The sequence below is a fragment of the Hyla sarda genome, chromosome 2, assembly GCF_029499605.1.
Source record: "Hyla sarda isolate aHylSar1 chromosome 2, aHylSar1.hap1, whole genome shotgun sequence".
Classification (NCBI taxonomy): domain Eukaryota; kingdom Metazoa; phylum Chordata; class Amphibia; order Anura; family Hylidae; genus Hyla; species Hyla sarda.
Genome location: NC_079190.1, coordinates 302878478 through 302905075, shown reverse-complemented (window position 1 = coordinate 302905075; position 26598 = coordinate 302878478). Strand labels below are relative to the sequence as shown.

The window sequence follows — 26598 nt, the reverse complement described above, 5'->3', positions numbered from 1 at the left end:
GCCACCTGTCATCCACTTGTCGGTACCTCACTGCTATGCAAGGCGTCCGATGTCATGTCTCGCTACGCTCTGGACCTATACCAGTAAGCCAGACAGCGGTCTGCATGGTTTCCTCTGCCTTTCATCAAACTACTCACGGCTGTTGTGTCTGTGGATGCAGTTCCGATACCCCACTGATGGGTGCGGTATATGGAGGACTGACCCCATGTGTCTTCAGGACCCATACCAGTAAGCCAGACAGTGGTCTGCATGGTTTCCTCTGCCGTTTATCACACGTTTCACGGCTGATGTATCTGTGGCTGCATTTCCGATACCCCACTGCTGGGTGCAGTATGTGGAGAACTGACCTGCTGTGCCTTAAGGACCCTAATGCTCTTTATCTCCTACGGACACATACCAGTGAGCCAGACAGTGATCTGCATGGTCTCCTGCATCGCCTGTCACACACTTCACAGCCGAGATGTCTGCGACTGGAGTTCCGGCTCCTCACTACTGAGCGAGGTGCCGATGTCCTGAATAGTTGTCTTCGGTGGATCCATGCCGAAGGGTCAGACAGTGGTCTGTATTGTTGCTTACACCGCCAGTTATACTTCTCAAGGCTGATGTGTCTGCGCCTGGGGTTTCGGTTCCTCTCTACTGAGTGCAGTACGGATGGTGTGCATAGTTGTTTTTCCGTGGATCCATGCCAGTGAGCCAGGCAGTGGTCTGCATGGTTGCCTACACTGCCTGACCTCCATCAAATGGCTGGTGTATCACTCGGTTCCTCACTATTGAGTGAGGCGCTCGTCTTCTATGGACCCATACCAGTAAGCAAATTAGGGGTCTGTATGGTTACCTACACCGCCTGTCATACATCTGACTGATGTCCCGGCAGATTGAGTTCCGGTACCTTACTACTTAGCAAGGTGCCACTGCAGTATTTTATCTTCCATGGACCTGTACCTGTCAGCCAGGTAGCGGTTGCAGGGTTTCCTGCCCCACCTGTTACACATCCCATGGCTGGTGTATCTGCGACTAGTCTTCCGTTTCCTCGCTACTGTACGAGGTTTCCGATGGGATCACTCACTGTCCCCTAGGGACCCATTCCAGCAAGCTAGACAGTTGTCTGCATATTTCTTCTGCCGACGGTCACCCGGCAGTTGGGACTGATCCTGCGTGTCCCACAGGACTCTATACGGGATGTCAGGGATACATTCTGCAGTCCCTCAGTTTTCCTTTCTTTCTCTCCAGGGGGCAGGGTTTTCTTGGCCTCCCTGCCTTTCCACCTTCGGGTAATCTACCATGCGTTGTCACCCCGTGGACGGGTAGTTCACCTCTGCATGGTAGTTGTCAGGCGGGTTTCTCCGAGCTGCCCCATGTGCCTAATACAATGCACCACATACATGTTTACAGGGTAACCTGCTTAGCTAGGTCCCCCTCTGCATGCCTGCTACTCTGTCTGCAGGCTGGGTTATCTCTCCACTGGGACCCGACATGGCCAGACTGTCTGCTCAGTGCTCTGGTCCCCCTAGTCACCTTCCCCTCTCGACTACTGCTGCAGCTGTAGTCCGGTGTCTCTCTTCCAGGTGCGGTCCCGTAGAGTGCGTGCTTGTGGGTTCTTAGTTCCTTTCTGTCTGTAGGTCCCAGGGACCTTTGTAGCAACAGCAGCGTTGCTCCGTTCTCCTTCTCGGGTTGCACTGTTGGCTGTTGGGGGCATACCTGCCTTCCTGCTGGTTCCTTGGATGTCTGCAGTTTCTTTAGTGTCTGCAGTCTTGGTTACGCCACTGTTGTTGTGGGATCCCCATGTCTGTGTTCCTACATATGCTAGGTCCGCTTTGTGGGAGGAGAGCCAACTTCCTTTGGCTAGGTGAGATGCATCCAGGGTTCTCGGCAATCCTTTCCCGGTTCCGAGGCGGTTGATCACCTCTGTTCTGACGTGGGGCCTGCTGGGGCACCGGTCGGTTCAGCCTCTCCCTGTCCCTCCGGGTGTTCCTTCCGGGGTCCCTGTCCAGGGTGATTCAGGGCCTACTGGTCACTCTCTGACATGGCTCTCATCAAGTCTTGTATTTGTTGCCCAGCCTCAGGGTACGGGACTCCGGTCCCTCTTGGGGCACAAGGCGGCTCCTCCAGACAGCGAGGGTTGCCGCTGGAGCCTGGGGGTTTCGTCCACTCAGTCATTGCCTTTTTCTACTCCTTCTGCGCCTTGCGCACTTGCCAGCCCCCCCTTTTGTCAGGGCTGCGGGATCAGGGTACTATTTTGCTTTTTGCTGAAGTACTTTCTCCAGTGATTTTATTGCCTAGGCTTGAGTGTTTTCCGTCCACCATATCAGCCTAGTACTCTCCCTGGAAGACTTGTTCCTTCTTCCCCTGTTGTCTTGCTCAGTTGTACTACATTGACACCACAGTCTTCTGGAGTAATCCTTCCTATGCCCAGACACTGGGAGTCCAAACTGGGTTCTCATAGGTTCCATTCCATAGGTTCTCTCCATTCCCGTTTCTGACGGGATGTTCCTCAGGATGCTAGTTCCCTTGTTGGGACTCTGTCCTTCGATGCTGTGGTGTGCCTTCTTTCAGGCGGCTTTCCGATTCTTGGGCCTTAGTGATGGCTCATTATTGTACATTGTTGCGGCCAGCCCAACTCCTCCGCGACTCCGTTCGTCGGGGTGGTATTTCTGTTCTGCACTCCTCTTCTTTATGGCAGTCCTTTCGCGAGGAGAGTTGTTCGCGGACATCTGTTTCCCCTGTGTCCAGTGGTTTCTTGTCTCTCTATATGACCCGGGTGCCTTGGGTCTCTACAGTGGATGGCCTTTCCCTTTTGGTCCTGGTCCATTGTTTGGATGGCAGATCTTCCGGGAGCTCTTTTTCTGGGACTGGAGGGTCTCCGGCCTGGGGGCTTGTCCGCAGGCCTTGCGGGCATGTGAGATCAGTCTTGGGACTGTCTTTTTTCTGGTGGTTGTTTTTTCCCACCCTAGGGGACTGCTTTGGTACGTCCCATCAGTTCGGTGTCCCCCAATGAAGAGCGACCGAGAAAAGGAGATAATTTTTTTTTTGTACTCACCGTAAAATCTCTCTAGGGTCCTTTGGATGTATTTCCTCGTTTTGGCTTCTCCTGCTTTGTGACGCAACTGGTTACCTCAATGCAGGTGAGCGGGTATATCCTGCCAGGGAGGAGCCGGCTTTTCTTTTTCCTAGTGTCAGCGCCTCCTAGTGGCAAGCGCATATACCCATCAGTTCGGTGTCCCCCAATGAAGGCTACGAGAGAGAGATTTTACGATGAGTACAAAAAAAATCTCCTTATCCCCTCCCTTTCCTCTCTTCAAGGGGATGAAACAGGGGTGTCTCCTCTCCCATTTAAATTTTTGCTTGGAACCATTGGCTAGCCCTTTGGAAGACTCAGGTTTGTATTCGAGCATTGTGGTCCAGCATAAAACGGTCAAATTGCCCCTATTCGAAGATGATGTTCTGATCTTCTTGGCTAATCTGAGTGCCCTTTATGCTCTGCTGATGTCGGCTCTGGACCACTTTGGTACCTTCTCGAGGTATAAAGTGAATCAGCTAAAAAGTGAAATCCTTCTGCTAGGGCCCCCCAAAGCCGCTTATTACTGGACCCCCCTGGGCATACCTGGGGGTCTCGTTAAACCGTTCATTACCTACGAAGGGATTAAAATAGGAAAGGTACCTTCCTCCCTGTACGCTCTGAACTACCCACCTTTATTTAAGTAAATCTAGGAGGAACTGTGCCACTGGTTTCATCTACCAATCTCCTTCCTGGGTAAATGTCATCTTATTAAGATGATCAGTTTCCCATGACTTTTATTCCATTTACAGACAATTAATATTATGTAGAGCTGTTGGAGGGGTGGGTTTTCCCGACCTCCGTGGATATAATCTTTCTTGTTTATTTCACCATGTAATGGATTGGCTTAATGAGTCCAGTTACCATTCTAATTATTCTCTGGGGGCCAGTTTAACTTCCCAAAATCCCTTGGAAATTGGTGTCCTGCCTTCATACCCGCATTCCGTGCCTTCCCACCCATGTAAAGTGCTCTTTAGTGATTAGGGATACCATCTTGACTTGGAAAGCCATTTGCAAGGTCTATGGTCTACCTTTTCTGCTATCTGGGCATCTCAACCTCTGGGATCATCCAGAATTTCAACAGGGTAGGGAGAACAGCATGTTTGAGGCTTGGTGCTGCAAGGGGATCAGTGTGGCAAAGCAGTTAATGTATGTTGAAGCCAAGAGGTGTCTTATCCCACAGGAAACCTTATCTAAGTTGTCTATAGCACCCTCCCACCTTCTTCAGGTGTCCCAACTTCTCTCTTTCTGTACTTCTCGGCTCCGAGACCCAACCCCAGAGATGACTTTTTCCCCTTTTGAGAACACGGTGGAACCGCAGCCTAGAAATATGTCTCTCTCTGATCTCTATAGATGTTTTAATGACCGTCTTCTGAAAGTTTCCAAACATGAACATGGGTCTGTCCTTCATGACTCTGATATACATGACCAGATATTGGAGGGATGGACGGAAGTGCAGACTATCGTCATTAATGAACACTGGCATGAAACATACTTTAAGATGAGGCATTTTGGTTACTTAGGTTTTAATATCGCGGCACACTTCTAATTTCCCAAACAGACTTACTTCCTACAATGCTGGCCGTAGCTGACATTGTGGACGAGCTTAAAACTTTTCTGGAGGTGGACAGACTGGACAGAGAGAGGCACAGGGAGCGGACCGTGAAGAAATTATTTGCGAAGTGGTGTACTTTTCTGTCTGCTCACTTTACTAAGCCCCAAATTGATGCCATAGTGTTGCCTTTCTGCCACACTGAACGTCTCCAAGTCAATGTGGCGTGATGGAGCCCAGGCCTTCTCTCTTTTCTTTAAACCCTCCCCTTAATTTTTTTTTCTCTTTTTGTTGTTTTGTGTGTGACTCTGTTGTTGATTGTAGTGCCTATACTTTGTGTCCGGTTTTTTGCACTTATGGGGAAGGGGTTACCCAAGCCATGCTGTAGTCCTTGTATGTTGGCTTCTCTTTATGTATAGTATTCTTTATGTGTGGGTACTGCTCTACTCACTTCAGATTTTATGCCGTATTATTGTTTTACTGTACATTTTTTTTTGCTGTTCTGTAAAAATCCAATAAACAAAGTTAACAAAAAATAAAGGAGATAAACCTAATACACTAAATTATTCAGCAGGAATACTGGGAGTGAGTGGGAAAAAAAAACCAAGATCACTTCGAGGATTAACCTGCTGGCACCTGCTACATATATAACATAGTAACATAGTTAAAAAGGTTGAAAAAAAAAAAAGAGTCCATCAAGTTCAACCCATATCCCTAAAGAGTCCCTACTGAGTTGATCCAGAGGAAGGCAAAAAATACTCATACTAGAAGTAAAAATTCCTTCCCGACTCCAAATATGGCATCAGTATAAATCTCTGGATCAATATAGGTTCTGTCCCTATAAATCTAGTATACATAACCAATAATGTTGTTATTCTCCAAAAATGCATCCAGACCCCTTTTGAATTCTTTTCAGAGTTCCCCATGACCACCTCCTCTGGCAGAGAGTTCCATAGTCTCACTGCTCTTACAGTAAAGAACCCCCGTCTGCGCTGGTGTAGAAACCCTCTTTCCTCAAGACGTAGAGGATGCCCCCCTTGTTATAGATACAATCCTGGGTATGAATAAATCATAAGAGAGATCTCTGTATGGTCCAATGATATATTTATACATAGTTATTAGGTCTCCCCTAAGCCTTCTTTTTTCTAAACTAAATAACCCCAATTCTGATCATTTTTTTTTTCTAAATTCTTTATTTTGTTTGCATTAGTATACAGAAGAATTAAGGCATTCAATGTATCATCAACATATTATCAACATCATAAGAGAGAAAAAAAAAAGAAAGAAAAGAAAACCCCTCAACTAGACCTCTTCTCTGATGCAGTTCCCCCCCACAAAAAAAAATTAAATAAGATAAAGGAGATCGCCCTTATTTTTATTTACTTCCCTTAAGCTTTTTACACCTTCATTTAATCAAAAACAAACAAACCCCATAATTACTCAGCGGGATAAAGCTACTTACTCACCCTTTTCAATCTCCCTACTTCTTAGCCCCCCCCCTATCCCTCCTCCAATTTCTTCCTTTCACTCCTCCTGTCCCCTCCTCTAATGCTCCACCACTGCTCTAATTGCATCATCATAGCCTTCTGACTCTCGAAAAATAACCCATTTCCTCCAGGTACCAAAAAATTCTGTGTCGGTATTTTGTCGTCCTGACCGTAGATTTTCCATCAAAAACACCTCCTTGACTTTATTAAGCCATAGTGCTACTGTGTGTGCCCTCTCCTGCCTCCACAGTATCAGAATACAATTCCTAGCTGTCATTATTAAATGCCCTAATAAAGAATTTTTATGTTGTTTTAGAGGGAGGTCAGTGTGTTGTAATAGAAAAACGGCGGTGGTAAAAGAGACCTCCTCTTCAGTTATTTTCATTATTAACTCATGTACCCTCTCCCAAATGTTCAATTTCGGACATGACCAAAAGATATGCATAAGATCTCCCCTGCCTTCCCCACATCTCCAACAATTACCTTCCGCTTCTGAATTTTCCCTTGCTCGCATTATTCCCTGAACTTTGTATCACATTGACACCATCTTATAATTTGCCTCTTTGTGTCGTGGACTTACTGCTGCTGAATGTGTCAGGGTGAAGATCTTACACCATTGTCCCTCTTCTAACTGCATTCGTAAATCCCGTTCCCACTTCGACAAAATATGGCTGCTAATCCCCATAATAGGAAAGCCACATTTTATAAATTTTAGACACAGCGTGGAACACTGGTTCTACTGAGTCACAGAGTGCCTCAAACTGCGTTGTCTTTACCAAATAATAATTGGGACTAGATAACTTGCTTAGGTAATGTTTCAACTGTATACTTCTCCAGTAACCCAGTGCTACCGGTTCTACCCTATCCATTCCTTTTGTGTATTAGTTCATCTCAGATGACCCACTCTAAACTTACCCCCCTCGATCCACTGTCTGAATACGGTATCTCCTATGCTTGAGGGAAAATTCGGGTTTCCAATGATTGGGGTCATTACAGAGTTATGCGGCAACATTTCCCTCCTTACCTTGACGTCGTTGCATATAGCGAGTGTAGCCCCTATCAAGGGGTGTTCATTTACCTCTTTCACCACTGCCCTTCGGCACCAAGGTAGACATTGCAATGGTATTGGTGTTACCGCTTGTTCTATTGCCACCCATGGTTTTATCCTCTGGTTATTACACCAGTCTACTACCCTAGTCAGATGCGCTGCTATGTAATATCCCTTTAGCTCTGGTAGTCCAACCCCCCCTCTCTCTTTCGGGCGGCACAATGTCTCTCTTTAATCTTGGTTTCTGTCAGCCCCATATAAATTTCTGCTGTATGGTTGCTAATGTTTTAAAGAAGGATTGTGGTACTTTCAGCGGGACACATTGAAAAATATACAGAATCTGGGGTAGGGTAATCATTTTAAGCAATGCACACCTGCCAAAGCACGAGAATAACCTGAAGACCATTTTTCAAACTGACTGACTTTTGTTTATTAAAGGGGCATAATTATCAACATTTAACAAAGGGGCATAATGATCAACATTTAACAACGAAATGGGCCTGTAACTCGTGCATTGTGAAGAGTCTTTGCCTTCCTTTAAGATCAGTGTTATGTGGGCCCTAGTTGTATCTTTCGGGAACCCACGCCCTTGGGCTACTGAATTATATCCCTTAAGAAAAAAATGGGGTTAAAATTTCCTTTAAACCTTTATAATAACCCAAAGAGAATCCATCAGGGCCAGGCGACTTCCCCTCCTGTAATGAGCTTATGGCCTGATTTAACTCTTCCTCTGAAATGGGCTTTTATAACTCCTCCAGTTCTGATCTCTCTAGCTTCGGTAGACCTGAGCTAGCTATGTATTCTCTCACCTTAGCTCGAAAGCCGCCCCCCCCCCCCTCTAATCATGGGGTTATGTGCATCAATATTATATAACTCCTCATAAAAACTCCTAAAGGTTTCAGCTATCTCTCGTGTGTTATATGAGATGTTAGGAGACCCGTTTGTATTTTTTCAATAAATGACCTAGCCCTTTGCGCCTATGCTGCCACTGCTAATGCCTTACCTATTTTATTGCTGTGCTCATAAACGCGGCTCTTACAAGTTATCAAGTTCTTTTTAGCTTCATCTAATAGATCGTGCCTAATCTCTTCTCTTTTTCCCTCTACTTTAGTTCTCAATGGGGGAGATTTTTCAAAGGATTTAGAATGGTTTTTCTTGTCTAAATTTGTCGCACAGAAAGTCACAGTCTAAATATGTGCGACTTTTCTGCGACTTTTGCTGTAGAGGATTTTTAGAACATGATGCATGCAAGTCTATTTTAGACGGAAATGCATTGGAAAATGCATTGGTGCTGAATTTATCAAAAGCGACTTTTCAGCGACAAGTCGCATAGGCTGAAAGTACGCCGAAATGTCAGACCATGTTGGAGCAGGTTTAAATATAGACTAAAGCATAGATCATGCAGTCTGTGCACAGAATTTATCGAGAGCTGTGCGCCATTTGATAAATTAGGCGCACAATAGACCAAACTAACCCTCTGTAGGTTGGTCTATATTGATGCGGGACATAGACAACTTTGATAAATATCCCCCAATGTGTCCTCCATCCTTCCTTTATATGCCGTCTCCAACTCTTAGTTTTTCCATTAACCTATTCAGTTTTTGCATTTTTTTCCTTTTTTAGTCTGGTTCAATGTTTAACTAATATACCCCTAGCCACACATTTATGCGCTTCCCATATCAAGCTGGGGCTTAGCTAGATCATTGATTTCAAAATATTCTTTTACCTGGGATTTTAACTCGGCTACCGTTACTGCGTCTTGTAATAATAGGGGATTTAATTTCCAATTCCACTGTCTAGCGGACAATTGGGGCAATCTGATTGATAATTTTACCATTGCGTGGTCTGAAAATTTTTTTTGGTCAATTGATGCCGCCTGTAACAATTCCACATTTCTCTGCTTTATAAAAAAAAAAAAAAAATTCTAGAGAATGAATCATGCATTGATGAGTAACAAGAATAATCCCTCTTTTGGCTGATCATCTTTCTGACTACTGTATTCATCCCATTTCCTGTATTACCGTGGTTGCCAGTCTTTGAACCCTCTCCACCTCCACTATATCTTTCTTGTACATTGGTGCCCAGTACTGTACACAGTATTCTATGTGTGGTCTGACTAGTGATTTGTACAGCGGTAGGATTATTTCCTTGTCGTAGGCATCTATGCCCCTACTGATGCACCCCATGATTTTATTTGCCTTGGCAGCAGCTGCCCAACACTGGTCACTACAGCTACATTTACTATTAAAGGACAACTGTAGTGCAAGACTTTTAAATATTGCTGTGCCCGGGCTGCAAAAATAAACAAAATAAACTTTAACATACCTACCCACGTTCCCCCATCGGTCCGGTACCGTGCTCACGGTCCAGCGGTGCAAACCTCATTCAACTTCCTGGGGAAGGAGACATCACAGAGCCGTCTGAGTATCACCGGCCGCAGCGATGTCCCGCCCGACCGGTGATTGGCTGAGAGCACTGTCATGTAATAAGCCGGCCAGAGCTCCTTACATGACACACAGTTACTTACCCACTTACACACATTCTCCCCCAGCCCCATCCTTCTCATTTTATGCACCAATCTTTTATGTGGCATCATATCAAATTCTTTAAAATAAATCCAGATATACAACATCCAGCGATTGCCCCTGGTCCAGTCTGGAGCTCACCTCCTCATAGAAGCTGATCAGGTTAGTTTTGACAGGAAAGATCCCTCATAAAGCCATGCTGATATGGAGTCACATTTATTTTTATCAAGTTATTCCAAAATAGCATCTCTTAGTTTAACCTCTGTTGTATGTAAATTGTTTGAGGGTTTTCTAACAGGCCTATAATTCCCAGGGTCACCTTTTGATCCCTTTTTAAATATTGGTACTACATTTGCCATGCGCCAGTCCTGGGGAACAGACCCTGTCACTATAGAGTCCCTCAATATTAAAAATAGGGGTCTGTCTATTACATTACTTAATTCCTTTAGAACACGGGGGTGAATGCCATCTGGACCTGGTGATTTGTCTATTTAGATTTTTTTGTAGGCGGCACTGTAATTCTTCCTGGGTTAGACAGGTGACCTGTACAGGGGCATTTACCTTATCTCGCTGTATTTCACCTGGCATTTCAATTTCCTTGGAGAATACAGTGCAGAAGAATTTGTTTAAAGGGGACCCCTGCAATCTAGCATGCAGCACCCACCTGTAAATACTGCCGGAAGCGCTGGAGGTTCTCAGTCTTTTGCCTCCCGACCACAGGGACGGATTATCATGACGTCACGAACCCGCCCCCGTGTGACATCACGCCCCGCTTCCTCAATGCAAGTCTATGGGGTGGGGCGTGACATCACATGGGGCGAATGACTGAGTCGTGACGACACTATACTCAGTCTCCGGGGTCGGAGGCATTACATAGTAACATAGTTCATGAGGTTGAAAAAAGACCAGAGTCCATCAAGTTCAACCTATATCCCTACTGAGTTGATCCAGAGGAAGGCAAAAAACCTCATACTAGAGGTAAAAATTCCTTCCCGACTCCAAATATGGCAGTCAGAATAAATCCCTGGATCAACGTTCTGTCCCTATAAATCTAGTATACATAACCAGCGATGTTATTACTCTCCAAGAATGCAACCAGACCCGTTTTGAACTTTATTACAGAGTTCACCATGACCACCTCCTCCAGGAGAGAATTCCACAGTCTCACTGCTCTTACAGTAAAGAACCCCCGTCTGTGCTGTTGTAGAAACCTTCTTTCCTCTTAGCGTAGAGGATGCCCCCTTGTTATAGGTACAGTCCTGGGTATAAATAGATCATGGGAGAGATCTCTGTATGGCCCCCTGATATATATTTATACATAGTTATTAGGTCGCCCATAAGCCTTCTTTTTTCTAAACTAAATAACCCTAATTCTGATAATCTTTCTGGGTACTTTAGTCCTCCCATTCCCTGTATTACCCTGGTTGCCCGTCTTTGAACCCTCTCCAGCTCCACTATATCTTTACAGAGTTTAGCATCATGTGCAAAGATTGTTACTTTACTATTCAACCCCTCTACAAGGTCATTAATAAATATATTAAACAGAACAGGACCCAAGACGGACACCTGTGGTACCCCAGTAGTAACAGTCACCCAATCAGAATAAGTACCATTAATAACCACCCTCTGTTTCCTATCACTGAGCCAGTTACTTACCCACTTACACACATTGTCCCCCATCCTGGTCCTTCTCATTTTATGCACCAACCTTTTATGTGGCACTGTATCAAATGCTTTGGAAAAATCCAGATAGATATACGACATCCAGAGATTCCCCCTGGTCCAGTCTGGAGCTCGCCTCCTCATAGAAGCTGATCAGGTTAGTTTGACAGGACCGATCCCTGATATGGAGTTATACATTTATTTTTATCAAGATATTCCAAAATATTAGAAAACTCTTAGAAAACCCTCAAACAATTTACATACAACAGAGGTTAAACTAACAGGTCTATAATTCCCGGGGCCACCTTTTGTTCCCTTTTTAAATATTGGTACAATATTTGCTATGCGCCAGTCCAGGGGAACAGTCCCTGTTGCTATAGAGTCCCGGAATATTAAAAATAGGGTCTGTCTATAACATTACTTAATTCGTTTAGACTCGGGGGTGAATGCCATCCGGACCTGGTGATTTGTCTGTTTTGATTTTTTGTAGGCGGTACTGTACTTCTTCCTGGGTTAGACAGGTGACCTGTACTGGGGATTTTACCTTATCACACTGTATTTCACCTGGCATTTCATTTTCCTCGGTGAATACAGTGGAAAGGAATTTGTTTAATATATTTGCTTTTTTCCTGATCCCCGTTTATAATTTCTTCCTCATCATTTTTTAAGGGACCCACACTTTCATTTTTGACATTTTTGCTATTAATATAGTTAAAGAACATTTTGGGGTTAGTTTTACGCTCTTTGTCTTTCTGTATAAATTTTTGCGGCTTTTATTTGTTTTTTACATATTCTACATTTTTCTCTAGCTTTTTAATCCTTCATTGCTATCCTGTTTTAGTATTTTAAATGCTTTATTTTTGTCATTTATTGCCCCTTTAATGTTTTTATTCATCCATATCGGTTTTCTTTTATTCCCATAAGGTATATATTTATTACAGTGATCATTTAAGATATCTTTAAAAGTCTCCCATTTAGTGTCAGTATTCCTGTTTATGAGGAAAATATCCCATTTTATATTGTTAAGGACTTCTCTGAGCTGATCAAACTTTGCCTTCCTAAAGCTCATTGTTTTTGTGGCCCCTCAAGAGATTCCCTTATTGAAGAACAAGTTATAATGTATTATATTATGATCACTATTTCCCAGGTGTCCTTTTACCTGCACATTAGTTATTCTGTCAGGTCTGTTGGTTAATATTAAGTCTAGCAGTGCGCCCCCTCTGGTCGGGCTCTGCACCATTTGGGACAGATAATTGTCTTTAGTTAGTCAGAAATCTGTTTCCTTTATGAGATTGACAGGTCTCAGTCTCCCAGTTTATATCAGGATAGTTAAAGTCCCCCATTATTATCACATCATTTTGATTTGCTTTGTTTATTTGCCTCAGTAATTGATATTCTGCCTCTGCCATTATGTTTGGTGGCTTATAGAAAACCCCTACCAGAATTTTTTTAAATTTTTATCTCCATATATTTCTACACAATGCTTCCACATTATCGTCCCCCCCCCCATATAACCTCCCGCAGTACGGCCTTCAGACTGGATTTTACATAAAGACAAACTCCTCCCCCTTTCCGTTTTGTCCGATCCTTCCTGAATAGACTATAACCCTGTATGTTGACCGCCCAGTCACACGTATCATCCAACCAAGTCTCTGTTATACCCTCTTTGTCATAATTTTCCTCAGACATCAACCACTCCAGTTCATCAGTTTTATTGGACAGACTTCTGGCATTAGTCATCATGCAATTCAATGGTGTATTTTTCCTATGAAGCCTATCCGTATTAACTATTCTAACCCCTCCCTCTGCCCCACCCCCAGGTACATTAATAAGTCCCCCCTCTCTATCTACACTATCTTCCCCTTCTATGTTGTAGGTTCCCTCCACCCCCAGTCCCTAGTTTAAACACTCCTCCGCCCTTCTAGCCATCTTCTCCCCAAGCACACATAATCTCTGCCTTAATGTGTATGAGCCCTTACAGTATGGAAATACTGTAGTATGCATGGGCCTCAAGTAATTTGAGGAAGATTCCAAACTGAATTTCCATGTGGATTGTGATGGGAATCCTTGTGGAATCAAAGCCCCATTGATGTTAATGAAAGGTTCTGACATTGATTATTTTCTGCTATAAGAATTGACAAGTCCATCCTTGAAGCAGAAAATAATCCTAGTAAGGACCTTCCATTAACATCAACGAGGCTTTGATTCCACAAGAATTCAAGGCAGAATTATGCTTTAAAGTGTGTAAATTGTGAAGCTTGAACAGTCGTGAATACAATTGCATCTTTATTGCAGACATTAAACCTAGATCTCCATCCTCCGATGAACAACACTCAAGTTCTCTGGGACATCAACAAACTGTGCATAATGTGGATTGCAAGATCTGTGGTGACAAAGCTTCTGGCTTCCATTATGGGGTACATGCATGTGAAGGCTGCAAGGTAAGGTATGCAGCATGATTGCTTTGAGAAGCTGTAATAGGATGACAGAAGGCACCTACACCAACCATCACTCTATTTGTTTAAAAAAAAAAACCTGGATCTCCTCCATTTATCTCTACAGCAATTGTGTGTTTCTGCCTCTCCCATAGAGATGAATGGAGGGGGCTGGGGCCCTGTACTGGAGATCGCTGGGATCCTTGTGGTCAGACCCCCAGCGATCAGACACTTATTCCCTATGCTGCGGTTAGAGGATGTTTATTACTGCTGGGCATCTTTTTTTTAACTGCAGCATAGACTACACTGTTTTACAGGTAAAAAGCTGCGAGCATGAAAACAGTTGTTCTTACATAATTGTGGGATGCTAAAAATGAAAATAAAAAAAAAATGTATATTGGCTCTAGTTTCCATGATATAAGCAGCCAACTAATGAAGTAAGGTTTATAAAATGCATGATGCAACTTACACCATAGCTAACATAGTCAGTATTGGTGACCAATAGAAAACCGCCAAGCATACCTAGATGATGCAATATTAGCTAATATTATGTTACCAAATGCTATAAAAGTCACAGTATCTGTTACTTGGAGAGTTTAGGGTAAGTTCACACTGCGTTTACTAACTACGGGAACTGGACCCAGCCCGTATCTCATTCATTTGAATGTGTGACTCCGGTCAGCTCATTTTTGCCCCGTATCAGGTTTTCGTACCAGACTAAAAACCGCAGCATACGGTCAGTCTGGTCAGAAAACCGGATACAGGGCAAAAATGAGCCGACCGGAGTCACTATGACTCCAGTCGGCACATTCAAATGGATTAGAAGGGGGCCTGGTCCTCTAGTTAGTAAACGTAGGGTGAACTTACTCTAAACGACAGATACTGTGACTTTTATAGAATTTGGTGACGTAATATAAGCTAATATTGCATCATCTTGGTACACTTGGCGATTTTCGATTGGTCACCAATACTGACTGTGTACTCTATGGTGTAAGTTACATCATGCATTTTATAAACCTTACTTCATTAGTTGGCTGCTTATATCATGGAAACTAGAGCCAATATACATTATTTTTATGTTCTTTTCATTTTTATCACCCCAAAATTATGTAAAAACAGCTGTTTTCATGCTCGCAACTTTTTACCTGCAGAATAGTGATTATTTGCCTATTATCTGTAGTTGTAAAATGTCCGTTGCATGAAAACTAGAGCCAACTAACAAATCTCATTATTATATTTGAATTCAGCATGTTAAATTCATTAAGAAATGGCACATTTCATTTCTAAAACTAAAAAACGAATTTAAATTTGTAGAACAGTGCTATTATTGAATAAAAGGCTCTTTTGTAGGACTTTTGTATAACTATATGGTGGGCCATTTAAATGGATACACGTTAATAAAATGGGAATGGTTGGTGATATTAACTTCCTGTTTGTGGCATATTAGTATATGTGAGGGGGGGGGAACTTTTCAAGATGGGTGGTGAGCATGGCGGCCATTTTGAATCCAACTTTTTTGTTTTTTCAATAAGGAAGAGGGTCATGTGACACAAACTTATTGGAAATTTCACAAGAAAAACAATGATTCACGAGATAAAACAATGGTTTTAACTTAACTTTATTCTTTCGTGAGTTATTTACAAGTTTCTGACCACTTATAAAATGTGTTCAATGTGCTGCCCATTGTGTTGGATTGTCAATGCAACTCTCTTCTCCCACTCTTCACACACTGATAGCAACACTGCAGGAGAAATGCTAGCACAGGCTTCCAGTATCCGTAGTTTCAGGTGCTGCACATCACGTATCTTCACAGCATAGACAATTGCCTTCAGACGACCCCAAAGATAAAAGTCTAAGGGAGTCAGATCGGGGGACCTTGGGGGCCATTCAACTGGCTCACGACGACCAATCCACTTTCCAGGAAACTGTTCATCTAGGAATGCTCGGACCTGACACCCATAATGTGGTGGTGCACCATCTTGCTGGAAAAACTCAGGGAACGTGCCAGCTTCAGTGCATAAAGAGGGAAACACATCATCATGTAGCAATTTCCCATATCCAGTGGCCTTGAGGTTTCCATTGATGAAGAATAGCACCACTATCTTTGTACCCCATATACCACAACATACCATCAATTTTTGTGTTCCAACAGTGTTGGAAGGATCTATCCAATGTGGGTTAGTGTCAGACCAATAGTGGTGGTTTTGTTTGTTAACTTCACCATTCACATAAAAGTTTGCCTCATCACTGAACAAAATCTTCTTGGTAAACTGAGGGTCCTGTTGCAATTTTTGTTTTGCCCATTCTGCAAATTCAGTGCGCCAATCTGGGTCATCCTCGTTGAGATGCTGGAGTTTGTAAGCGTGCCATTTGTGAGTAGCTAAAATCCGCCGAAGGGATGTTCAACTAATGTCACTCTCCAGTGACATGCGACGAGTGCTACGCTGTGGGCACTTGCTGAATGAAGCTAGGACAGCCACTGATGTTTCTTCATTATTGTCAGATTTCATGTGTCCACATTTTGGCAAATCCAACACTGAACCAGTTTCACAAAACTTAGCAAGCAGTTTGCTAACTGTAGCATGGGAGATGGGTGGTCTCGTAGGGTGTCTTGCATTGAAATCTGCTGCAATGACCCAGTTACTACGTTCACCAGACATCAACAAAATTTTTATCCGCTCCTCGACGACATGTCATAAATTACGTTAAAACCAAGCACATCATTGTTTTTCTTGAGAAATTCCCAATAAGTTTGATGTCACATGACCCTCTTCCTATTGAGGAAACAAAAGTTGGATTCAAAATGGCCGCCATGGTCACCACCCATCTTGAAAAGTTCCCCCCCCCCCCACCTCACATATATTAATGTGCCACAAACAGGAAGTTAATATCACCAACCATTCCCATTTTATTAACCTCTTAAGGACCCAGGACGTACTAGTAGGTCCTGGTGTTTCTCCGGTCTCTGCCGCGACTCGGGCAGAGATCGGAAGCAGATGCCTGCTGAAATGCTTCAACAGGCATCCAGGGCAAACGCCGAGGGGGGTCATGTAAGGAAATCGCCCCTGCGATCTGTGGCGATACCGGGCTGATCGGGTCTCTGGGACCCGACCGCCTGGTAATTTTGCATAATCCCGGCTGTCAGACAGCCAGGACCATGCTAAAGTATAGGAGCGAGGTGGCACCACTCCTATACCCTGCGATCCGTCGATTAGTTAACCGACCAATCGCGCGGGGGGGGTTACTTCCTCCAGCCCTGCCCGGCCCCTGGATGTCCGGAGAGGATGGGACCAGAGGACGCGGCGGGGGACGGGGGAGTGCTTGGGACCGGCCCCAGTACTTACCTCGTCCCTAAAGACCCGGATTCCGGCAATGAAGATGGCGGCGGCGGCGACAGGTGAGTGGATCTTCAGCCGCGGTCGGGCCCTTTACAGCAATGCACATCGCCGTAAAGAGGCATGCATTTCTGTAATGGGACCCTGTAAACTACAACTCCCAGCATGCCCAGACAGCCCTTGGTGTCTGGGCATGCTGGGAGTTGCAATTTTTCAACATCTGAAGGTCCACAGTTTGGAGACCACTGTGCCCTTCCAGATGTTGCAAAACTACACATCCTCAGCATGCCCTTACTGTCCAGGCATGCTGGGAGTTGTAGTTCTGTAACATCTGGCCCTTCAAATGTTGCAGAACTACAACTCCCAGCATGCCTGGACAGTTTTGGCATACTGGGAGTTGTAGTTTTGCAACATCTGGAGGGCTACAGCTTGGACACCACTACACAGTGGTCCCCAAACTGTTCTCCTCCAGCTGTTGCTTAGCCACTACTATCAATATGCCCTTCGGCTGCCTGGGCATGTTGGGAGTTGTGGTTTTGCAACAACTGGAGGCACACTGGTTGGGAAACATTGTCTGTTTCCTAACTCAGTGTTCCCCAACCCGTGTGCCTCCAGCTGTTGCAAAACTAACTACCAGCATGCACTGATAGACCGTGCATGCTGGGAGTTCTAGTTTTGCAACAGCTGGAGGTTCCCCCCCTGTGAATGTACAGGGTACATTCACATGGGCAGGGGGCTTACAGTGAGTATCAGTCTGCAAGTTTGCGATGCAGCAAATTTTGCGCCGCAGCTCAAACTCGCAGCGGGAAACTCGCTGTAATCCCCCGCCCGTGTGACTGTACCCTAAAAACACTACACTAACACAAAATAAAATAAGTAAAAAACACTACATATACACATACCCCTACACAGCCCCCCTCCCCAATAAAAATGAAACACATCTGGTACGCCACTGTTTCCAAAATGGAGCCTCCAGCTGTTGCAAAACAACAACTCCCAGTATTACATAGTTACATAGTTAGTACGGTCGAAAAAAGACATATGTCCATCAAGTTCAACCAGGGAATTAAGGGGTAGGGGTGTGGCGCGATATTGGGGAAGGGATGGGATTTTATATTTCTTCATAAGCATTAATGTTATTTTGTTCCATGAATGTATCTAATCCTGTTTTAAAGCTGTTAATTGTTCCTGCTGTGACCAGTTCCTGAGGTAGACCGTTCCATAAATTCATAGTCCTCACGGTAAAGAAGGCGTGTCGCCCCTTGAGACTAAACTTTTACTTCTCCAGAGGGAGGGAGTGCCCCCTCGTCCTTTGGGGGGGTTTAACTTGGAACAGTTTTTCTCCATATTTTTTGTATGGGCCATTAATATACTTATATACTTTTATCATATCCCCCCTTAAACGTCTCTTCTCAAGACTAAACAATTGTAACTCCTTTAATCGCTCCTCATAGCTAAGATGTTCCATGCCTCATATTAGTTTAGTCGCGTGTCTCTGCACCCTTTCCAGCTCCACAGTGTCCCTTTTATGTACAGGTGCCCAAAACTGAACAGCATATTCCAGGTGAGGCCGTACCAATGCTTTATAAAGGGGGAGTATTATTATGTCCCTGTCCCTTGAGTCCATGCCTCTTTTGATACATGACAATATCCTGCCGGCCTTGGAATCGGCAGCCTGACATTGCATGCTATTCTGTAGTCTGTGATCTACAAGTACACCCAGATCCTTCTCTACCAGTGACTCTGCCAGTTTAATCCCCCCTAAGACATACGACGCATGCAGGTTATTAGTACCCAGATGCATAACTTTACATTTATCCACATTGAACCTCATTTGCCAAGTGGATGCCCAGACACTTAGTCTATCCAAGTCATCCTGTAACTTATGCACATCCTCTATAGACTGTACCGTGCTACAAAGCTTGGTGTCATCTGCAAAGATAGAAACAGAGCTGTTAATACCATCCTCTATATCATTGATAGATAAATTAAACAACAGCGGGCCCAGTACTGAACCTTGGGGTACACCACTAATAACCGGGGACCAATCAGAGTACGAATCATTGACCAACACTCTCTGGGTACGATCCATGAGCCAGTGTTCAATCCAGTTACAAACTAAAATTTCCAAACCCAAAGACCTTAACTTACCTGTCAGACGTCTATGAGGGACAGTATCAAACGCTTTAGCAAAATCCAGAAACACTATATCCACAGCCATTCCTCTGTCAAGGCTTCTACTCACCTCTTCATAAAAGCAAATTAGATTGGTTTGACAACTTCTATCCTTAGTAAACCAATGTTGGCTATCACTTATAATACTATTGACTGTCCAAGCATGCTGGGAGTTTTGCAACAGCTGGAGGCACCCTGTTTGGGAATCGCTGGCGTAGAATACCCCTATGTCCACCCCTATGCAAATCCCTAATTCAGGCCTCAAATGCACATGGCGCTCTCACTTCGGAGCCCTGTCGTATTTCAAGGCAACAGTTTAGGGCCACATATGGGGTATCGCCGTACTCGGGAGAAATTGCCTAACAAATATTGGGGGGCTTTTTCTCCTTTAACCCCTTATGAAAAGGGGAAGTTGGGGTCTACACCAGCATGTTATTGTAAAAAAAAAAATTTTTTTACACTAACATGCTGGTGTTGCCCTATACTTTTCATTTTGACAAGAGGTAAAAGGGAAAAGCCCCCAAAATTTGTATTGCAGTTTCTCCCGACTACGGAGATACCCCATATGTAGGCGCAAAGTGCTCTGGGGGCGCACAACAAGGCCCAGAAGGGAGAGTGCACCATGTACATTTGAGGTGATTTGCAAAAAAAAAAGGAAACCCCACATGTGACCCCATTTTGGAAACTACACCCCTCACGGAATGTAATGAGGGGTGCAGTGAGAATTTACACCCCACTGGTGTCTGACAGATCTTTGGAACAGTGGGCTGTGCAAATAAAAAATTTTGTACAGCCCACTGTTCCAAAGATCTGACAGACACCAGTGGGGGTAAATGCTCACTGTACCCCTTGTTACGTTCCTCAAGGGGTCTAGTTTCCAAAATGGTATGCCATGTGGAGGTTATTTTGCTGTCCTGGCACCATAGGGGCTTCCTAAATGCGACATGCCCCCCGAGCAAAATTTGCTCTCAAAAAGCGAAATATGACTCCTTCTCTTCTGAGCATTGTAGTTTGCCCGTAGTGCACTTCAGGTCAACTTATGGGGTACCTCCATACTCAGAAGAGATGGGGTTACAAATTTTGGGGGTATTTTCTGCTATTAACCCTTGCATAAATGTGAAATTTGGGGGGGAAACATTTTAGTGATTTTTTTTTTTACGTATGCAAAAGTCGTGAAACACCTGTGGGGTATTAAGGCTCACTTAATTCCTTGTTACGTTCCTCAAGGGGTCTAGTTTCCAAAATGGTATGCCATGTGTTTTTTTTTTTTTTTGCTGTCCTGGCACCATAGGGGCTTCCTAAATGAGACATGCCCCGAGCAAAATTTGCTCTCAAAAAGCCAAATATGACTCCTTCTCTGAGTATTGTAGTTCGCCCGTAGTGCACTTCAGGTCAACTTATGGGGTACCTCCATACTCAGAAGAGATGGGGTTACAAATTTTGGGGGGTATTTTCTGCTATTAACCGTTGCAAAAATGTGAAATTTGGGGAAAACACATTTTAGTGAATTGTTTTTTATTTTTTTTACATATGCAAAAGTAGTGAAACACCTGTGGGGTATTAAGGCTCACTTAATTCCTTGTTACGTTCCTCAAGGCGTCTAGTTTTCAAAATGGTATGCCATGTGTTATTTTTTTGCTGTTCTGGCACCATAGGGGCTTCCTAAATGCAACATGCCCCCCAAAAACCATTTCTAAAAAACGTACTCTCCAAAATCCCCTTGTTGCTCCTTCGCTTCTGAGCCCTCTACTGCGCCCGCCGAACACTTTACATAGACATATGAGGTATGTGCTTACTCGAGAGAAATTGGGCTACAAATACAAGTATACATTTTCTCCTTTTACCCCTTGTAAAAATTCAAAAATTGGGTCTACAAGAAAATGCGAGTGTAAAAAATTAAGATTTTGAATTTTCTCCTTCACTTTGCTATTCCTGTGAAACACCTAAAGGGTTAAAATGCTGACTGAATGTCATTATGAATACTTTGGGGGGTGCAGTTTCATAATGGGGTCTTTTGTGGGGTATTTCTAATATTAAGACCCTTCAAATCCACTTCAAACCTGAACTGGTCCCTTAAAAATAGTGAGTTTGAAAATTTCGTGAAAAATTGAAAAATTGCTGCTGAACTTTGAAGCCCTCTGGTGTCTTCCAAAAGTAAAAACACGTCAATACGTCAATTTTATTTATGCAAACATAAAAGTAGACATATTGTATATGTGAATAAAATAAAAAAAATATTTGGATTATCCATTTTCCTTACAAGCAGAGAGCTTCAAAGTTAGAAAAATGCTAAATTTTCAAATTTTTCATCAAATTTGGGGATTTTTCACCAAGAAAGAATACAAGTTACCACAAAATGTTACCACTATGTTAAAGTAGAATATGTCACGAAAAAACTCTCGGAATCAGAATGATAACTAAAAGCATTCCAGAGTTATTAATGTTTAAAGTGACAGTGGTCAGATGTTCAAAAAATGGCCGGGTCCTAAGGTGTAAAATGGCTGGGTCCTTAAGGGGTTAAGGTGTATCCATATAAATGGCCCAGCTTGTATTTTAGTTGATGTGGAATGCATTGGTTGTCTGCCATCTTGATTTATATTTGCCCAATGGTTATCTAATGCAGTCTAAATGTCCCAAATGCCTCTGGCATTGCACATCGCAGTGACAGATGCAGTGAAGAAAATAATTTTATCCCCTACTGATTTTGTACGTTTGCCCACTGACTAAGAAATTATCACTTTATAATTTTAATCTTAGGTTTATTTGAACAGGGAGACAAAACATCCAGTAAACGCATTTCAAATAATTTATGAATTGATTTGTAATTTACTCGTTCAGCAAGATTGATGGCTTTCAGGTGTCTTTTATACAGGTAATAAACTTAGATTAGGAGCACTCCCTAACCTAGAAGGTAGCTAGGACCCCCTGTAAGTAGTTTGCCCCTGTGCATAACACCCCCTGAAGGTAATTTGCCCCCTAAAAAGCAGGACCCCCTAAATGTAGTTTGCCCCCAAAAGGTAGGACCTCCATAAAGGTAGTTTGTCCCCTTTAAAGTAGGACCCCACTGCCAATATACAAACAAAAAAAGTACCTTCTCTCAGTTCCCCTGCAGCACTGCTACCAATTCTAAGATGCAGCCAACTCTGTCCTTCTGTCGCTGAAGGTCTGTAGCATCTCTTACATACATTATAATGCTCATTCTGTGCGTCACTGAGGAAGCGTTTCTGGCCTCTTGTGTCTGTAGGCATAATGAAGCCTAGCAGACATCAAAGCCTAGGACTTGATAGCACTGCCACAGGCATCCTAGCATGTAGTGTAAGGAATGCTACAGCACTCTTGGTGGTTTCTCATTGCACCACAGTTGGGAATAACTAGTCAAGCTTTAAAATAGTTTTTTTTTTTTGTTTTTTTTGCCATAACAATTTGGTTATGCTTTAGAATCTGCAGTTAGAGATTTTAAATACATATGCCCCAATTTACTAATACAGTAGTAGCGAATGTTTTTTTATTCCTCGGCAGAGTCTCTTAAATATACCGGTCATTTATGACACTGTAAAACCATAGAGAATAAGTGAGTTCTTGCTTGTATAAAAAACATACATTCATTGTACTCTTGACATTGTGGCAGACATAAAACAAGACCTTTTCATGTAATGATAGTTCTTAGCATACAGTAGATACAGTAGGAAGTTTATGTAGGCATGCCCTTAGACTTGTCTCACCTGCTGGGGTTTCTGTGTTGGATCCTTCTTGGGATGTCCTAAGATGGCTTCCTCTGTTATCATCCTCTTAGCTGTCATCTTTCATCAGGCTGGCTTGGTCTGGTCTGGCTTGGCCCCTCCTTCCTTCCTCCTTGGTTAGCTTGGCTTAGCTTCTTCCTTCATTGGCTTAGCTTCCTTCATTAGCTTTGAAGCCCCCAACCATATATACCATAACTATGGGTGTGTTAACTATGATTGAAGTGTGTCCTTTTATATATATGTGGGTGTGTTTCTCCTAAGTAATCCTGTGTCTACTATCCATAAATATACCTATATAGTATATATCTCCTCCTAGTGGGTTGGCTGAATGTATAGATATCTCATGGGTGTATACATTATGTCATGGTTACCTTGTTATCTGATTGGATACTACTTACATTACATATATGGTACTTCAACGTGACTATTCCCCTGCTACAAATATACTGAAATAGTGTGTCATGAAATACTTCTTGGCTTAGCAATTCTATCTATATAAGATTCAGCTAGCTCAATTTAGCTTGTTCCAAAGGTCATTTCAGCCATTTTGTATACCCTTGTACAATTACCTTGATCCACAGGTTACAATGATATTGTTAAAAAAAATCTCATAATATTTTACAGTCTCATAAGACAATGTATTTGCACCCTCTGAATAGGAGACACTCCCAATAGCGGACGGGAACACACCCAATAGGGGACAAAACACTCTTAATGGTGGACAACCAGGCTTATGTGCCTACTTTGTACACAGGACCGCCATCAGGGGGTACAGCCAATACCCCCTGCAGCAGCCCCAGCACAGAAGAAGACCGCTGTTTAAACAGTGCTCTCCTGCTTCTGTACGTCCGCCGGCCACATCATTCGCAACCTTCCGATCCCACTGTGCCAAATCATCCCCCCCCCCCTTTATTACTCCCTGTGCCACATCCTTTCCCCTTGATTCCTCCCTGTGCTATTTCATTCCCCCTTTATTACACTGTGTAAATTCATCACCCCCTTTTTACCACCCCTTGTGCCATTTCTTTCCCCCTTTAACACACCTGTGCAATTTCATCCCAGAGTGCCACTTTATTTCCCCTGTACCAATTTATCCTCTTCCCAGTTGTTGTTCTTACCTGGCCAGCTGGCTCAGGTGCAAGGGCTCTCAGCGGTTTGAGGTTCTTCTGATGCTCTTTGTTCTGCACGCACGTAGAGGCTGAGTAGCATCGGCTGCGGGCACTGATGAGTGACACTCCTGACTTCACTCATCAGTGCCTGCAGCCGCCACTACTGTTCTCAGTAAGTGCAGCGCACAGGATATCAGGAGAACATCAAAGAGCCCCTTTACCTGAGCCTGCTGGCCTCCTAAGAAGAAGTAGGTGCTGACTTCCACAGAGTGGTGGGTGAATTGTGGCGCTGACCAGGAAAGGACACGTCCAGTGTGTAGAAAGGATTTATTCAAGTGCAACACGTTTCACCGAGCTTGCACAACTTCCTCAGGCATGAGGAAGCTGCGCAAGTGCTGTGACACGCGTTGCATTTGAATAAATCCTTTCTACTCACTGGATGTGTCCTTTCCTGGTCAGCGCCACAATTCACCCACTGCTCTGTGGAAGTCAGCACCTACTTTATCTCACAAGGTCTGGGAGGCTGCAGACCAGGTCCATTTACTCACCCATGCTGACCATTGTTGTGTGTGTGAGTTTACACAACCGCCTCTGGAAATAGTTTTCACATCAGTTTGAATCTTACAGAGACTATTTCACGCTATGGAGCGCTCTTCTATCTTGTTTTGGCCTCCTAAGAAGAATAGGGGGAGGAGGGAAAGGGAAGAGTGATGTGGCAGAAGGGGTTGGGGGATGATTTGGCACAGGGGTAATAAAGTGGCACAGTGGGATAAAGGTGGAATGAACTGGCACAGGGGGTGGTACAGAGGGGTTGATGAATTTGCACAAGGGTTAAAGCTGGAATGAATTGGCACAGGGGTTAATAAAGGATGGGGGGGTGATTTGGCACAGGGGGAATAAAGTGGCACAGTGTATAAAGGGAGAATGAAATGGCACAGGGGGTTCAAGGGGGGGAGGAATAAAGTGGCATTGGAGTGATCAATAGGGGGGATGAAATGGTACAGAGAGTGATTAAACGGAACTGCTAGATTCTACTGTAATATATTTTTATCATGTTTTATAAGTAATCACACTCCGGAGTAAGTACAGTACAGTATTCGATCATTTAGAAAAAAATTTGGGCCTTTTTTCCCAATAGGGCACATTTCTCTATAGCAGACACATTTTTTCCCCGTGAGTCCTCCATTATTGGGAGATTTTACTGTACTATCTAAATTCTTAGCAAATATTGTCTAATTTTAATTTTAGTGAAAACTAAAACATACCAGATTCATGACTGTGGTTGAGTCTGTCTGATAAATATGGAGCATATTTAAATTTGTATAGTCTACGGCTTAAAGGGGTACTACCGTGCTGACAACTTATCCCCCATCTAAAAGATAGGGGATAAGTTGCCTGATCGTGAGGGGTCCCGTCGCTGGGGACCCCCGCGATCTCGCACCCAGCACCCCGCTCTCATCAGGCCCTGGAGCGAACATCCGCTCCGGGTCTGATGACGTCACAGCTCCGACCCCTCAATGCAAGCCTATGGCAGGGGGCGAGACTGCTATCTCGCCCCCTGCCATAGACTTACATTGAGGGGCGGAGCGTGACATCACATGGGGGCGGAACCGTGACATCACGATACTCCGGCCCCGTGATCGTCAGTCATCAGACCCAGAGCGATGTTCGCTCCGGGGCCTGATGAGAGCGGGGGATAAGTTGTCAGCACGGTAGTACCCCTTTAACTTATATCAGTTCCATCAGGATGGTGTTATTTGGGGCAAAAACGGACCAAAACTGATACATAAATGCATCAGTTGACTAAGCTTTTTCATAGTTTTTTTTAGTAGAAAGTTTCAACCAACTATTAGTTGCCATACTTACCTTGTAAAAGGAGGCACAAAAGTGTCTAAAACTCATAATAAATGTGGTGCAAGTTATGTAAGCCAGTGTATTGGAAAAAAATAGCAAGTCTTCCCCAGTTATAATTAGCAGTGATATGCCATAGTATATACGATAAATGTCTAAATTGTGTTTGACAGTCCTTCCTGTGTTTGCCAATTCACCACTGCCACACACTTAAAGGGGTACTCCCCTAGACATCTTTTCTCCTTTCCAAAGAATATGGGATACGATGTCTGATCACAGGGGTCCCGCCTGCTATCTCCCTGCAGCACAGAACGCTGGCTGTGGCACTGGAGGCTCGTGACGTAACAGCCATGCCCCTTGTGATGTCATGGTCACGCCCACTCAATTCAAGTATATGGGAGGGGGTGTGGTGGCCGCCACGCCCCTCCCATAGACTTTAGGGGGCGTGGTCATGATGTCACAAGAGGCGTGGCCGTGATGTCACGGAATAAGATGTATAAGGGCGGAGTACCCCTTTAATTCAGCTTTTTAGAAATTCTGAATCTCACATAACAGTAGCAGGTGGGAAGCGGTAAACAGTATTCATTAGACTACCCCTCCATCCCCCTTCCCCCATCTGGAAAT

General features: G+C 43.8%; 1 protein-coding gene across 1 annotated transcript in view; it reads left to right on the top strand.

Annotated features, from left to right (window-relative positions):
* The window catches only part of PPARD (peroxisome proliferator activated receptor delta), an 86104-nt gene that overhangs the window by 22132 nt on the left and 37374 nt on the right, over positions 1–26598 (top strand). The window contains exon 2 of the mRNA XM_056557604.1: positions 13625–13770. Within this exon, the coding sequence (XP_056413579.1) occupies positions 13625–13770 (146 nt within the window). The remainder of the gene's footprint in view (positions 1–13624; positions 13771–26598) is intronic.